The sequence below is a fragment of the Phytophthora infestans genome, genomic scaffold, assembly GCF_000142945.1.
Source record: "Phytophthora infestans T30-4 supercont1.18 genomic scaffold, whole genome shotgun sequence".
Lineage (NCBI taxonomy): Eukaryota > Oomycota > Peronosporomycetes > Peronosporales > Peronosporaceae > Phytophthora > Phytophthora infestans.
Window position 1 is genome coordinate 101,722 of NW_003303741.1, and position 13,478 is coordinate 115,199.

The following is a 13,478-nucleotide window of genomic DNA, read 5'->3' on the forward strand; positions in this document are numbered from 1 at the left end:
TCCATAGGAAGGTTGAGAAGCTGATGGTCTTGGCTCGCACCAAACCTTTAATTAGATCCGATAGTTTTTCACGGAATTGGGGTGCCACCTTCCGCACCCTCTGATCAATCGGCTTTGCGTCGTCGACATCGATATCGCATTTGACTTCGTGTGCGGCTGGTGATAATGCATTACCCTTACCAATTAGCAGGTGCCGGCTTTCCCAGATTTGCTGCCGTAGTCGGTCCACTTCCGCGGATTCGCTCGCTCCCGGGTAGTCCACAGCCGGTAGGGAGAGGACGCTTGGCATTGGCTCTACTGGATCCAGATCCCACGAGTTGGGATCTAGACGAGGCCGGCCTGGAGATCGTAGACACCGCCGCGGTGGATCTGACCGTGAATCCCGACTGAGTCGAGACAGACACCGTCATGGACGTTACTGGAACGGCCGTAGAAGGTGTAGTTGAGAATCTCGACTGACTCGAGAAAGACACAGTACCGGCTCAACCTGTAGAGGATGGGGTCGCCTAATATCTAGTCGACGAGCTCGTCTTGGACGGCGTCTTAGCAACTGATTCAATTTTGGACGCCAACCCAGACTTCGACGGCGCAGTCGCCCAGATCCGTCGGCGAGCCCGTCTTGGATGACGTCTTGGAGGTGGATCCAGGCCTGGGCGCAACAGACCCAGCTATAGAGGTCACCACGAAGCCAGAACTGACCTTGGAGGCCACGTTAGCGGTAGAACCAGCTTTGGGCTAGATCTTGGAAGAAGATCTCGAGGAGAATCCGGCAGCTGACCCGGATTTAGCCGAACCCTTGGTGGAATATGCAGTTTTGGGTCCGGGTTTGGACGAACCTGGGTGGCGGAAAACCTTCAGTTTGGTATTTGGCTGACCTGATGCGTCATCCGTTGCGCCTACCAGGTCACTGTGAGTCCCCACACCACCATCGTCGTTGACCTCTCCTACATCACCAGGGGACGAGACTCGAGTCATTTTGCGGGGCCGAGGGGATCCAGCGCCGGAAGTGGTGGATATGCTGCGGGGTCGTTTTACTGTTGAAGAATCCACCCCGTATGGGGATCGCCGTGAGGTTGCAGTATCAGCAACCAGGGGCAATCCAGCTGGAGCTGGGAGAGCTGGGAGTGGATCCGAAATGGCAGCTGCCACCAAAGTCAACCGCCGGAGCGTGATGTCACGCTCGGACCGGCTCTGTTTGCGCTCTAGACCCCGGTGCTTGTGTTGGTTGCGGACGGTAGTGACTGGATCCCACAGCTGAGCCGGAGTCTTTTCGGCGGCTTATGACTTATTGCCTGAATCAACAAAACAAGTGACTACGAGATCAAAAGGATGCTGATAGCCGATCCACGTACTCAAACTGCGGATCTTCGATTTCAGCACCATTTGCACCCGCGTGGCATCTGCCTACTCGGTGGCTGCCTTGTCACGCTGGAGTTCAGTATCGGTCAACTTGTCTTGCAGCTCGTCGCAGGCTTGTGGCATACGCACGAGTTCTTCAAGCGCGTAATCTCGCCTCACCGACAACCTCTCCATCGACTCTTGAGTCTCCTTTAGTTATCTGGACAGTTGGTTTAGAGTGGTATTCGGTGTCGAAGAGGGTGGATCCGGCGCGGGAGATCCGTCGGGAGCTGACCTCAATACGGATCCACCATGGATGGATCCAACATAGGCATTGGTCACCATCGCTTCCTGAGTCAGACGCATCTCGGCGCGGAGCCGACCGAAGCTCACGTCAGCGGCCACTTTGACAACTAACTTGGGCACTCTCAAGATTTCGCCCCAGATCGTGAATCCGAGACTGGAGCGGGTGGATCTTGGATCGTGCGAGCACCATCTCCCGAAGGAGATGGTCGTTGTCGTGTCGTAAGCCATCCCGCCGACGGGAGAGGTGATCCAGTCGCCCGGTTAAGTCGAGGAACCACACTGTCTGGTCAGCGAGCAAATGTCACAGGTCCCGTAAGCGAGAATCAGCGTGCTGTTTCTTTCCTTGGTCGTGAGCTTGATCCCGCAACGTCTGGAGTTGAGTGGCAAACGAAGCCAAAGAGAGGGATTTGAAAGCATGCTGATCAACGGCCTCTGCATGCTGAGCCCGATCCCGGGCATCTCGATCTGCCTGTAGGTCTGCGTCCGTAGTTGTTTCTGGATACCAAGCGAATATTCGAGCTTGGTGGATCCAGGGCCTAGATCTGGGATCTGTCCGTAGGGTTGCCTTGCGGGTGTGTTTCCTTGCCTTGGTTTTCCTTTGCGTCGTACTTGCCGCTTCCTATAGCGGGGTCTTAAGAGCTGAGCGTCTCTTCGGTATACCCGGTCAAGAGGTAACTCCGGTTACCTTTCGGATCTGCACGTGTAAAGGAAAGCTCATTAGGTGGTTTGATCTGGCCAAGGTATTGTACTGTTATCACTACCAACACTAGATTTGCAATTCCTAACCTTCATCAAGCTCGTACATCCAATGGAGTTCCGATTCTAGAGGGCAGGAAAGCACTTGCGTGATACTGTGCAAATTGAAGTCTGATTCGTTGTTAAGCCTATACCTGCCTGGATTTCTACCTTGTATGTCTTTTACCTGCTAAATCCCCTATTAGGCTCGGTTGCATGCCCTTTCTCTCCTTGGCCCATCACGCCAGCTGTATCAGCATCACATCCACCGGATCCATGGCATAATCATAGTGAGGTCGTCATATAATGGGTACACTGTCCAGGATCCAAGCCAATTTGATTCACCTTACTGCAAGTGTAGACTTATCGTGGATCTAAGCCCTCCAATCATCCAACATCACATTACGAATGTCTTCGGTCTCCATCGCTCCACGAAAGCTCGAGATCCGTTGAATCTACCATCGCCGTACCATGGATCCAGGTCACTCGGTGTGGGATCCTCAATCCCTTGGATCCAGACTTGGGAAGTGGGATCTGGGACATATAGCAGTGGATCTTGCCTTTCCTTTTGTTGTTAATACCAGATCCACCTCCGGATGGCGTCCACAGCCTCCTCCATAGGATTCGCACTTGATCCACCCGCACATGGTATATCCCATGTCCCTCGGTATAATTGGGTGACAGTGGATCCGAGTTTCCCTTTGGTCAATCTCCACGGTACTGCCACCAACCATGTTCCTCTTGCCGGTCTTCATTCGCTTAGCCACTATCATCCCCCAGATCCATCGTCGACCCATTTAGGATACGTATCCGGGTTCCTCCTCCTTGGACTACTAATAAACGTGTTCGCCCCGCATCACCCACCTCATCTGGTGGCTCAGCGTGATAGTCTCGGCCTTCGATCCACTTTACCTCTGCCTAATCCACTTTGAGCAGTGCGGATCCACGTCGAGCAATCCAGATCCATCCTAACCACCGGGAGCTGTCACTAATCCGAGATAATGACTCCTTGTCGGATCCCATCTCTCATTTTTGAGAAAGGAATTCACCACAATCGTCGCCTGTACGTGGTCGTCGCCGCCCGACGGCGGTTACGACGTACACTTCCAGCGTCCTCACTTCCCCGACAGCTCCTTCTCTCGCGTGACACATGTCTCCCACGAAGCATGTCGACAAAATGTCTAGCAAAGCCCCATCCGCTGCACCTGCGGCCAGACCTCCTGTGTCGCCTCAGGAATTGCAAACCTTAGCCCAAGTTATCTCAGATCAGATGCATACCTTGAAGAAAAGATCTTACACTACTGCCCCCCCCCATGCCCACGTCTCGCCAAGACACTCAAGCTTCACCACTTGAACCCCTCGGAAGTTGCTGAAAGAGCAAGATCCCGCCCTACCGACGGGTGCAGAAGGGGAGGAAAGCTCAGCAGATCACGGATCATCGGGGGACACCCTCCGTAGTCGGTGTCTAGGCGCTGTTGGTAAGTTGGATCCAGCAACCTCGCAGCTTTAGCTAATCCCGCTACACCACACCCCCCATGCAGCTACCATCGTGTCGGAGGGACTTGGAGCGACTGGGTCAGTGGCTACACCAGGCCCCGATGATATATATCATCTACGTGTAAACCCCATTGTGAAGGCGTCGATTAATGATGCATCAACCGAAACGCTTAGTGATGAAGTCTTTTGTAAGCGTTCATGTAGTGGTATTGTGGAGGCTATTTGGGAAACGTTCTCTTACGAAGAAACGCAATAAATACTGACGCCGTTTGGAGTGTGGGGTCGCGTCAGTCTGCCATCTGGTTCAAATTGATGCCGTTGAAGATGAAAAAAAAACGAGTGGTGGACTCCACCGAATTTGGACAAGGGCGCTGGTAGTGCCCGTGGATAACTTTGACTCTCATGATATACGTATTTAGTATGGCAATTGCGACGGCCAATGTCCGATACGACTTTTTTAAGGCGTGCATTTTATTAGCGGAGACTAATCGTTCTGATGCGTCGTTAGAGTATTCGCTGCGAGAATTTGTAGCGGCCATCAGCGAGGAATGGGAAACTACATTTCAGGTAACGTCAGGCATCCGACATATGTGGGCTAATGGTATTGCTCGTAATTGTGAGCGCTTCCCATTGATCGACGTTGTCGCAAAAATCGAAACCACGCTACATCGTCAACTAGCTCATACTATCAGAATCTCGCTTAGAAGAGTACTTATCCAGTGTGACTCAATCAGCTAGCGTTGGCTTGAACTCCGTGAGAGCTTCTATTGCGGACTACCACCAGCTACATCGCCCCTTGACGGCTGCTAGATTCTCCCTTGAAGACCATAAACAGCAGCTGACGGCACATTAGGCAATCATTAAGGGAGTTATTCGTGACCTTGTGTCATGGTCGCCTACCGAGATAATCAATCCGCTGCTCCAAATTGAGAGCGTCGAGGACTCCGAACACGCGGAGTGAAAGCTATTATTTCTGATCTGCTGGGTATCACTTGAATCAAGACCTTACAGTTTATTCTACGTTTCTTGGTGATTTTTCGCTTAGAATATCCCTTCAATGTAAGCAGTCTCCAAATCATCTTGATTGGCATCTCAGATCAAGTTGCTCTCGTCTCTCACTTGAAAGCGGTCCGACCGGTTCGAAGTATCGTTGGATCTTCCATCCACAGTGCTGGAAAACTTTGTCCATGTTAAACGTTTGGAATCTCCGGATTGTCTATACTCCACATGACAGCAGGCCCCACCCGCCCTTATTGAGATAATGTTGCTGGAATGAGCGCTTCACGTAGTTAAACAAGAATTCTATTGGATTGAAAAAGGGACAATTCGCCGGCAGAAATATCGACACAACTCCAACACTTCGAAGATAGTGGATTATCTCGAGATGCCTGTAGATTGGAGCGCCATTTCAAATCTAAACTGAATTGCGGCAAGGGTGTTGACGCACTGGCCCTCTTGGCCAGTGAACGAAGTCTTGACAGCACGCTGTGAGCTCCACGCGATTAAACGTGCCATCCGTGCGAAAGTACTTTAGGATACCATTCACGCCGATAAACACTAGAACCGACACCCGCGGTTTTCGCTCACAATCTCTTCTAATAGCGACCTTCTATCCCTGTAGTGCGTACCTATCATTATTTGGCTATCAAAGCTGGCCTCATCATGAAAAACAAAAATGTAGTGGCTTCCCGCGATGTTGCTAGGTTCCTCGGCGAATCGAGACACGTCTCGCTCCTTATTGTGCATTGTGCGACGCTTTAAACCTTTTCGGTAAGTCCGAAATCGCATTTTGTTCTCCAAACAAACGTCTTGGAGATGTCAGCGACATGACACTTTAAAAAGCTACTTACGAAGGAAACCGTTTCGAGCGCATATGCAGCTAGCTCTTAAAACTGCGTTCTCGTGCACATGAGCTCATACATCATCTAGCTCGGAGTGTGAGAATAAAATGCCCTTATTTTTAGTAGATGCTAGATTGCTAAGTCTGATGTATGGCTACTTCTGCCGCCAATTCCAGGAGCTTCGAAAATACCCAGTGGTATCCCTAAATAAGGTGGCTGTGAAGACAAACTAGATCATCCAGCTTGCGCTTGCATTAGGATAGCGTGGCATGTAGACGAAAGCACTACACCGTTCACTCTAATTAGTCGTGCCATGACTAATAAATGGCGATGAACAGTGAAGTCTAAAAATAGGCATGATTATTTTTGGTGCACGACTATATTAGGGGCATGACTAATTATGGTGAAATCGACTGTCTATTTTAGGGGCGGCTATACAGTCGCCGATGCTGCGCACTCTTTGTAGCCTTTATCATAGTCAGCAAGATATGCTTCTACAATTTCTCGCACAGGCTTGCGGAGGTGCTTAACCTGCCACGTACCATCAATATCTACGTCTAAGCCGCACAGTATCATCGACTTCTTAGCCCAGTCGATCCCTCCTTGTCCATTTCTGCGCTTACTAGACGGGCGCATTCTGCTGTAGTATCCAGATAAACACGTTTTACCTGGGTTTGCAAGAGACCCCGACGACTTGGCACCCTGCATTCAAGCGCCACGCCGAGTTGCTTCCATATTTCTTTTCTCACACAACCGCCGCCAGTGCACTTTGACCCTATGTACAGGGAGCCGGTCGGCTGGCTGGACGAAGTATGTAGAGTTAGGGGGGAAGAAGAGAATGCGAGTCTTGAGCGCCTTTCCAGGTGACACAATGTCGTCACTTGCGTGCCCACTTGCATTGTCCATCCACAGCACACGCCCTTGCCCAAAAGGCCCTGATATGCCATAGCAGCGAACGCCACTCGTGCATCAGTTTGTTGTCGATAAGGCGCTGGACGACGAGCAGTATGCAACCCCTCTAGCAGTGTCCGAAAAGCCTTAGATAGGGTAGCTTGACTTGGCATTCTTGAATATTAGCTTCGGAGATAGCAGCTTGGCGTCTCTACCTCCCTTCAATCACACGCACATTTGTAATTCCTTCTCGACCTACTCCCATATGTTAGGTTTTGTCAGCAGCCTGTAATGGTGCAGTAAAAGAAATGCTTAGTTAGAAAATTGAAATATGTGGTACCTGATAGAATACTACAGTATTTCACGCCGTCGGCACCGCGGAAGTCCAAGTGTCTTACCATCATCCAGATTTAAGACAAAATGTGATTCGTCCATGTTGTACTGCTGGTCGGGGTCAAGCCGGCCGTCATCAAATTCGCGTTTCAGCATGCCAAGGTGTGACGCTATAGACTGTTCAAGCTGTGCCATCGTTTTGTCACTAACCTGCTTCATCCCTTTCAGTTTTTGGTACACGATATTGTGCCGGGCGGTGAAATCCTGGAGGCGTGATCAGTGTACGGAGCTTCTTTCCACTAAAGCTGTACGCGGAGTTGTATACAGCGTGCTTGCTGACTTCGATCATAGTCATTGCCATGTCCATCAAGAGCCGGGAAGAAAGCCTTAAACCCGCTCGACGCAACCGCTCAAACTCTGCAAGTAACAACGAATAGAGCCAGGTCTGCGCCCCCGACCGACCAGAGCCTTGTGCGTAAACTGGTGTCTTCCGCCGCTCGCCGTCCTGGCGTACTTGCGCTGGCCGTCGTCCAGTTCAGCTTGAAAGGCCGAACGCTTCGCCACCAGTCTTGCACCTTGTTAAGGTTGACGCGACGGTCGGTTGCCCGGAAGATGGACGGAAACTGGTAGACCGTACGACCGTAGAAAGCCTTCTCTCCATCCTCGACAGCGTTGCCCTCCATCCAAGCTACGGAGCGAGCCCGAATCGCTACCCCGACAACATGCTGCAGTGATCGTGTCTCTGTGTCGTTCATCCTAATTGTGAAAGTGAGCACTCTGAAAAGTTGGGGCTGTCGATGTCCGACGCCAACTTGTCGGGGGATTGGTTGGCGCTGTTGGTTGGGCACGATTAATACTGATGCATGACTATATATGGTAAGTGGGCAATAATTTATCATATAAGTACAATTCATGACTAATTTTGAAGCACGACTAATTAGAGTGAACGGTGTACACTGTACACACAGTGAGGCACTTTCGAATTTGCACAAAATATATTTCTAATCTGCTTAAAAACATTTCGTTTTCACTTCGTATCACCTGCAAAGTGTTATATTTTACAGTGCAAGGTCGTGGAAAAACCTGTAGCAAATCAAGGACTTGTCGTATTTATAAAAAATGAAAAATATAAGAGTACTTCCTTTGGAAGTTGTTTTAATGCAGCACCTAAGTTTTCTGTGGACAATATATTTCATCCTTGAACAATCATTATTCGGCTGTATGTGATGTACTACTCACGTAGAGTGGCACTACCAGGATCAAGTAGGAGCATGAACTGCTGCCAACTTGTGTGCGGTAATTTCGTACTTTACAAGTGTGGACTCTTGTGGTCTGAGCAAAAACTGTGCAAAATATTGTGCATGAGCTCGGAGTGATCTATATCAGAGGTGAGTAATAATTATGCTAATACATTTTTGTTTTTTTCAAGCTCAGGAGAGATCAATAAAATGATATCTGATCAGTTGTTGCAATAAATAAATTAGCCTGAATTTTGATATATACTTAATTCTTGAATGTCACTTGGCGTTGCAAAAGTAACGTTATTTTGCATGTTTTAAAAGGGGAAATGACACCAGGTGAGTGGATACATGAAAGTTGTGACAGAAAGTGTAAAATGATCACAGACGAAGATGGTGAACACAGGACTCACTTACTGTCGCAACTTTGCATTCAGCAAATCCCTTGTTGGTCGGTGGGAGCCAATCCCAATTGGGAGACGATACCGGTAATCACAGAACCCCCAGTCTAGTTTATCGCAATACTGTTGTTTTCATCCCCACAGGGTAGGCTCCTTGACGCTTAGCTCTCGTGAAAGCGTCTGCTGCAGTCCATTCTGGATAATTTTTCCACTTTTTCAGCAGCTCTATCTTCTCTCTCTCGGACCGCTGGGTGGAATCGGGGAAAAAGTCACATTAACTCGCGCGACTTATTCTGACTCAGGAAGAAAGTCAGATTAACTCGCGCGAGTTATTCGGACTCAGGGAGAAAGTCAGATTAACTCGCGCGAGTTATTCGGACTCAGGGAGAAAGTCAGGTTAACTCGCGCTAATTATCCTGACTCAGGGGGATATATTACAAACACAGCCACGTCGTGAAATAGGCCTGCAGATCGCTAGCTGAAAACCCATCCATTTCCTGCTCAAGTACGAGCTGGGCTAGGTGATCCGGACCTGTAGCGGTGTATTCTTGTGGCCCACCAGACACTGGTATTGCATGAAACCATGTTATGATCCATAGGTCGCAGTACTGACTCAGGACTCAGCAGTACTACTAAGTATAGACACGCGCGGAAAACTCGTACTCTACAGACCTCCCATGAGATAAAGCGTAGTCTTGAACAGTATGAAGAGCATGTGAAGCAGTATCAAAAGTCATTTTGACTTGAATAGTTTTTCTCATCGCCGCTGTCCAATCCATCAACGATGTCGTCGATGTCCTTCGTCATTTTGCGTCCCTCAGTCGTAATAAGTGGTTTTGGGACTTAAGAGTTATAACGTATTGCGCGCTGTATGCCAAGTTGCGAAGTGAGATTAGTCAAAGAGTCCTCAAACAATTTCTATCTACGAGCTCCTGCGGCAGCAGTACCTGTCCTTCCTGCTGCTGCTTCAGTAGCCGCGTGCCACCGGCTACTCCTGGTCGCCGGCGTGTGCCGCCCGCTCACTGTCGCCAGCCGCGTTGCCGATATGGCTTGGAGGCACGCGAGAGCGAAACACGAGCACGCGCCTCCTCTCGGTATTCGCTGAGTCTGTTCAGGCAATGTCATCTGATAGTTGGGGTGCCATACTCCACAAGAGTATACGATTTGGGTCTTCATACGCATGGCGAACATTAGTATACAACGGGTATTTGGGTTTAAGTCCGGTCCACCTTGTTTCAGCCATTCAATCATTTGGACACACGTTGTGACATTTTTTCCCTAAATTCCTCACTTACTGACGCGGGTTTCACTTGGTACACCTACCGGCGATACCGACCCCACTTTGCTCACGTTTTGGCACACCTTTAACTTTCTGTCACAACTTTAGTGTATCCACTCACATTTTGTCATTTTCCCACAGTACGAAGTAGGCAGGAATGCTACTACCGTCTTACCCCGCATATAAGGCATATGTGTTCTAAATAAAATACGGGATTCGCTCGACATCTAGCTTAAACCTCAATTTGACCACCTACCTAATTAGAACACATGTGGCTGACACCTACTTAAAACACAAGGCTGTACCAACCAATGAATATACGTGAGAGCTCCCAACCAACCACCCTTCTGATCAAACTTGTCGGTGCTGCTGTTACTCGGCTTTAATTCTCTAAAAAAAAATATTAACACAGCCATGAGTACTGAGCGACGTAGCTATAGGTAAGTACTGTTGACAAGGACAATAAGCTGGTGTCCAAATTCTCGTACACGGTTGAAAATCCTCTGAAAACGCTGTGCTTGGTTCGCTCCGGATCATATTTCGCAGTGAAAGTAGATGGATACATAATATAATACACGTGATTACATGTAATGCAAACAATTCTTATTAAAAGAAAAGAAAAACAATAATAGAATTCATAATATTACAGTAGCAAGCAAAACCTCCGTATACAGTACAACGCAGCCACAACAGAAAGAAAAACCCGTTACCAATCACAACATCATGTGAACTGCACGCAGGCGGGTTTGAACCCTACCCGATCGCGAGGAGGGTCAAGCAAGCCAGATTTCAGGACCCACAAACTTGATTCTTCAAAGTCAAACAATTTGTTCGTTGTACAACACATAGGCTTTCTAAACGAATATAACACACAAGCAGTGTTGTATTCATTTACAGCACATATGCCTTATATGCGGGGTAAGACGGTAGCATTGGTTGTGATACGTGTAGGGCACTGCGTGAACCCACCGTATGCACCGGTTTATCTCTCTGATGAATACTCTCAGCTGAGTCCTACCTTTCAAGCTACTACTACTGTTGTATACGCTTAAATAAGGCATCACCTCCAGTAGTACTACGTAGTACTACAGTAGTAGTACTTGTACGTAGCTCTACAGTATTTCTTCTTTTTGCTTACATAGTACCAAGTTTGATGCGAGGAGTATTGTACAGATACATCTCTTTCTTGGTAACGTTTTATAAACAGTTTCTCTCAGTTTATTTTTTCAAATTCGGGGGATCTCTCCTTTACCGGGCTATCTGTTCGACTTGTTTCCCGGACTGCATGAAGCTATAAGACCACTTTTAATACTAAACTATCAGCTCAGATATATATGATCCTCGTTTCCCCAACGCTGCAGATCTTTGAGTCATGTTGTCGATGCCACTCGTTGGCCATTTCTCTGCATGCCATCGTAAAATCCAGCGTATTGCTTAAATCTGCGGTACGCTTGACTTTTCCAGATATAGTCCGACGGAAACTGATGCTGGTGCACCATGGTCACCCACTGGGAAAGGGACATTTCAACAGATTCGTCTTTGTGCCTTATGACGTCGAAGAGACGGTGGGGTTGCACTCCTGCCGCATATAACTCTGCGTCAGTTGCGTCCATCTTGATCAAGTTTGCAATTTGATTCTTCATTTTCCGCTCCCTCAAGGGATGCATGGCTGCGTTGGTAAGCACTGTTAAGTATCCTCGGTCTTCGTGCGCGGGGTTTCCATCATCTTCAGGAGTATCTTGACTTCTTAGGAACCGTTCTGATGAAATGTCATCAGCTGGACGAGGGACATCAGTGGACAGCTGCTTATGTTTACTTGAGGCGTCCACCACTCCATCGGTTGTAGCGAGGAGGGCTACCGCGCAACCCACAATCAAATAGCCAAGGCGCATACTGGTTTAATGAAATGGAGAGAACTGTCTACTGCGGAGTAAATGGATTTGTGAGTTTGACCGCGCAAGGCTACTTCTGCCCGGGGAAAATACATGGCCTCACGTGACTCTGTGTCGACTACAATGTACTGTACATGACCATCAAATTGGCACACGAACCTTTTGTACCACAAACTGAAACCAGGTCCACTTTTCCAAAACCGTACAATTTAAAATGCTTGCAAAAACTTCGTTAGGGATCGGAGAACGGTACCCCAGATTTTCTGTTTTTGCACAATTCGCCCAACTTTTGTCGATGTTCGTGCACCAACGAAAAGCGAGGGTTCCGAAATCCCAGCTGATAAGAATGCTCAGAGCTGACGGACTTTCATTTACTGTACATGTACAAGTATATCCCATGATGGAGGGAATAATCTACATGTTTGATGCGGAAAAGACACAGTCTCCTGTACCGTACCGGTATACGTACCGGCTTTTGCTTCTACGAAGCAGAACCGGAATCTGAACCCAGCATCATGAGAAAATAATTGCCGCACATACATGTACAGTTTTCCCACACTGATCGCGCTCCGTATTTCCCCAAACGACAAGTTACAGAAAGATAGAACACCCATGGAAACTAATAAATCTGCTACTTCATTAAATTCTTTATAAAAAGAAACTTTTGCATTACGGTAAGCGTATCTAGCCTCATACACATAGAATAGTTTTTTTTTCTTCAAAAACTAGAACAAATTGTTACTGCAACACCTGAACCAGAAAGATCAACCGAATTCATCAGGCCCATCGTTCAAAACGGAAAGACAATCGCCGCAACGAAGTCTACACCTATGACCGCCATTGAATGGGTCCGTTCTATTTGTATTGGAGTGTTTCGACCTATTTTAGTGCTGTTAAACCGGGGATATTTCGATAAATACGATGGATACATAAATGTTATACGGTGTAGCTCAGGACGATAAGCACAATGACGGCGCTGACTTGTACGAGTCTCGGCAAGCCTATAAAAGCACGGCTATCAACTCGCATTGGCGTGTCTGCTAGGTTATAGTCCGCAGCAGTAGCGCAGCGATGCAGCTGAGTCACTCGCGGCCGAACCCATTTCAGCCTGAAATTCAGATCCTACGATCACCGACAAACAAATAAGAGCAAGCAAATTTAAACCCCTAACCCTTTTTTAAATCTTAGCCTTACAATCCATAATAGCTAAATCCGAGTGCTAAATCAGAGTCTCACAATAATAGGCTTCGACCCAATAAATAATATTAGTGATAGCCGCTTCAGGTTTAAAACAAAAGTCCGGTGTCGAAGGAAACGAGATACCGGTTTTACCGCACAAAGCTAACTTACTACTCTTTTTGGTAAACAGGTTGGCAGATCTCCAACCTAATTGTAGTGGCGTGACATCTGCAGCCGTTCTCGCAGACTCTCCAGTTGTTCACTTGTGGTTGACGGACGCGAAGCATTCGTCGCAGCTCCACGGTTGGCACTAAACGCATGGAACGAAGTAAAGCTGCGACCTCGGGGCTCCGCAGACAACATAGTTTCAGCAAGTGACGGAGCCGCTGACGCATTCCTCGATGTGCGCGTGGCGATGCCGCTATCTCGCGGTGGGAACAGGCGTCGCGTGAGACTCTCCTCGGGCACAGTAGCCACGCTATTCGCTGCACTACTGGCACCAAAATGCGTCGTGATACGCGGTGGAGCAGCAGACGCGACACTGTTGC

The 13,478-nt window shown here is 48.3% G+C and overlaps 1 protein-coding gene across 1 annotated transcript; it reads right to left on the reverse strand.

The window, feature by feature from the left end:
• Positions 1-11,229: 11,229 nt before the first annotated feature.
• PITG_10232 (secreted RxLR effector peptide protein, putative) lies at positions 11,230-11,751 on the reverse strand (the record flags this gene model as incomplete). Its single annotated transcript, XM_002902023.1, has 1 exon — positions 11,230-11,751. The coding sequence occupies one exon, from the start codon at positions 11,749-11,751 to the stop codon at positions 11,230-11,232; it is 522 nt and encodes a 173-aa protein (XP_002902069.1).
• Positions 11,752-13,478: the final 1,727 nt, after the last annotated feature.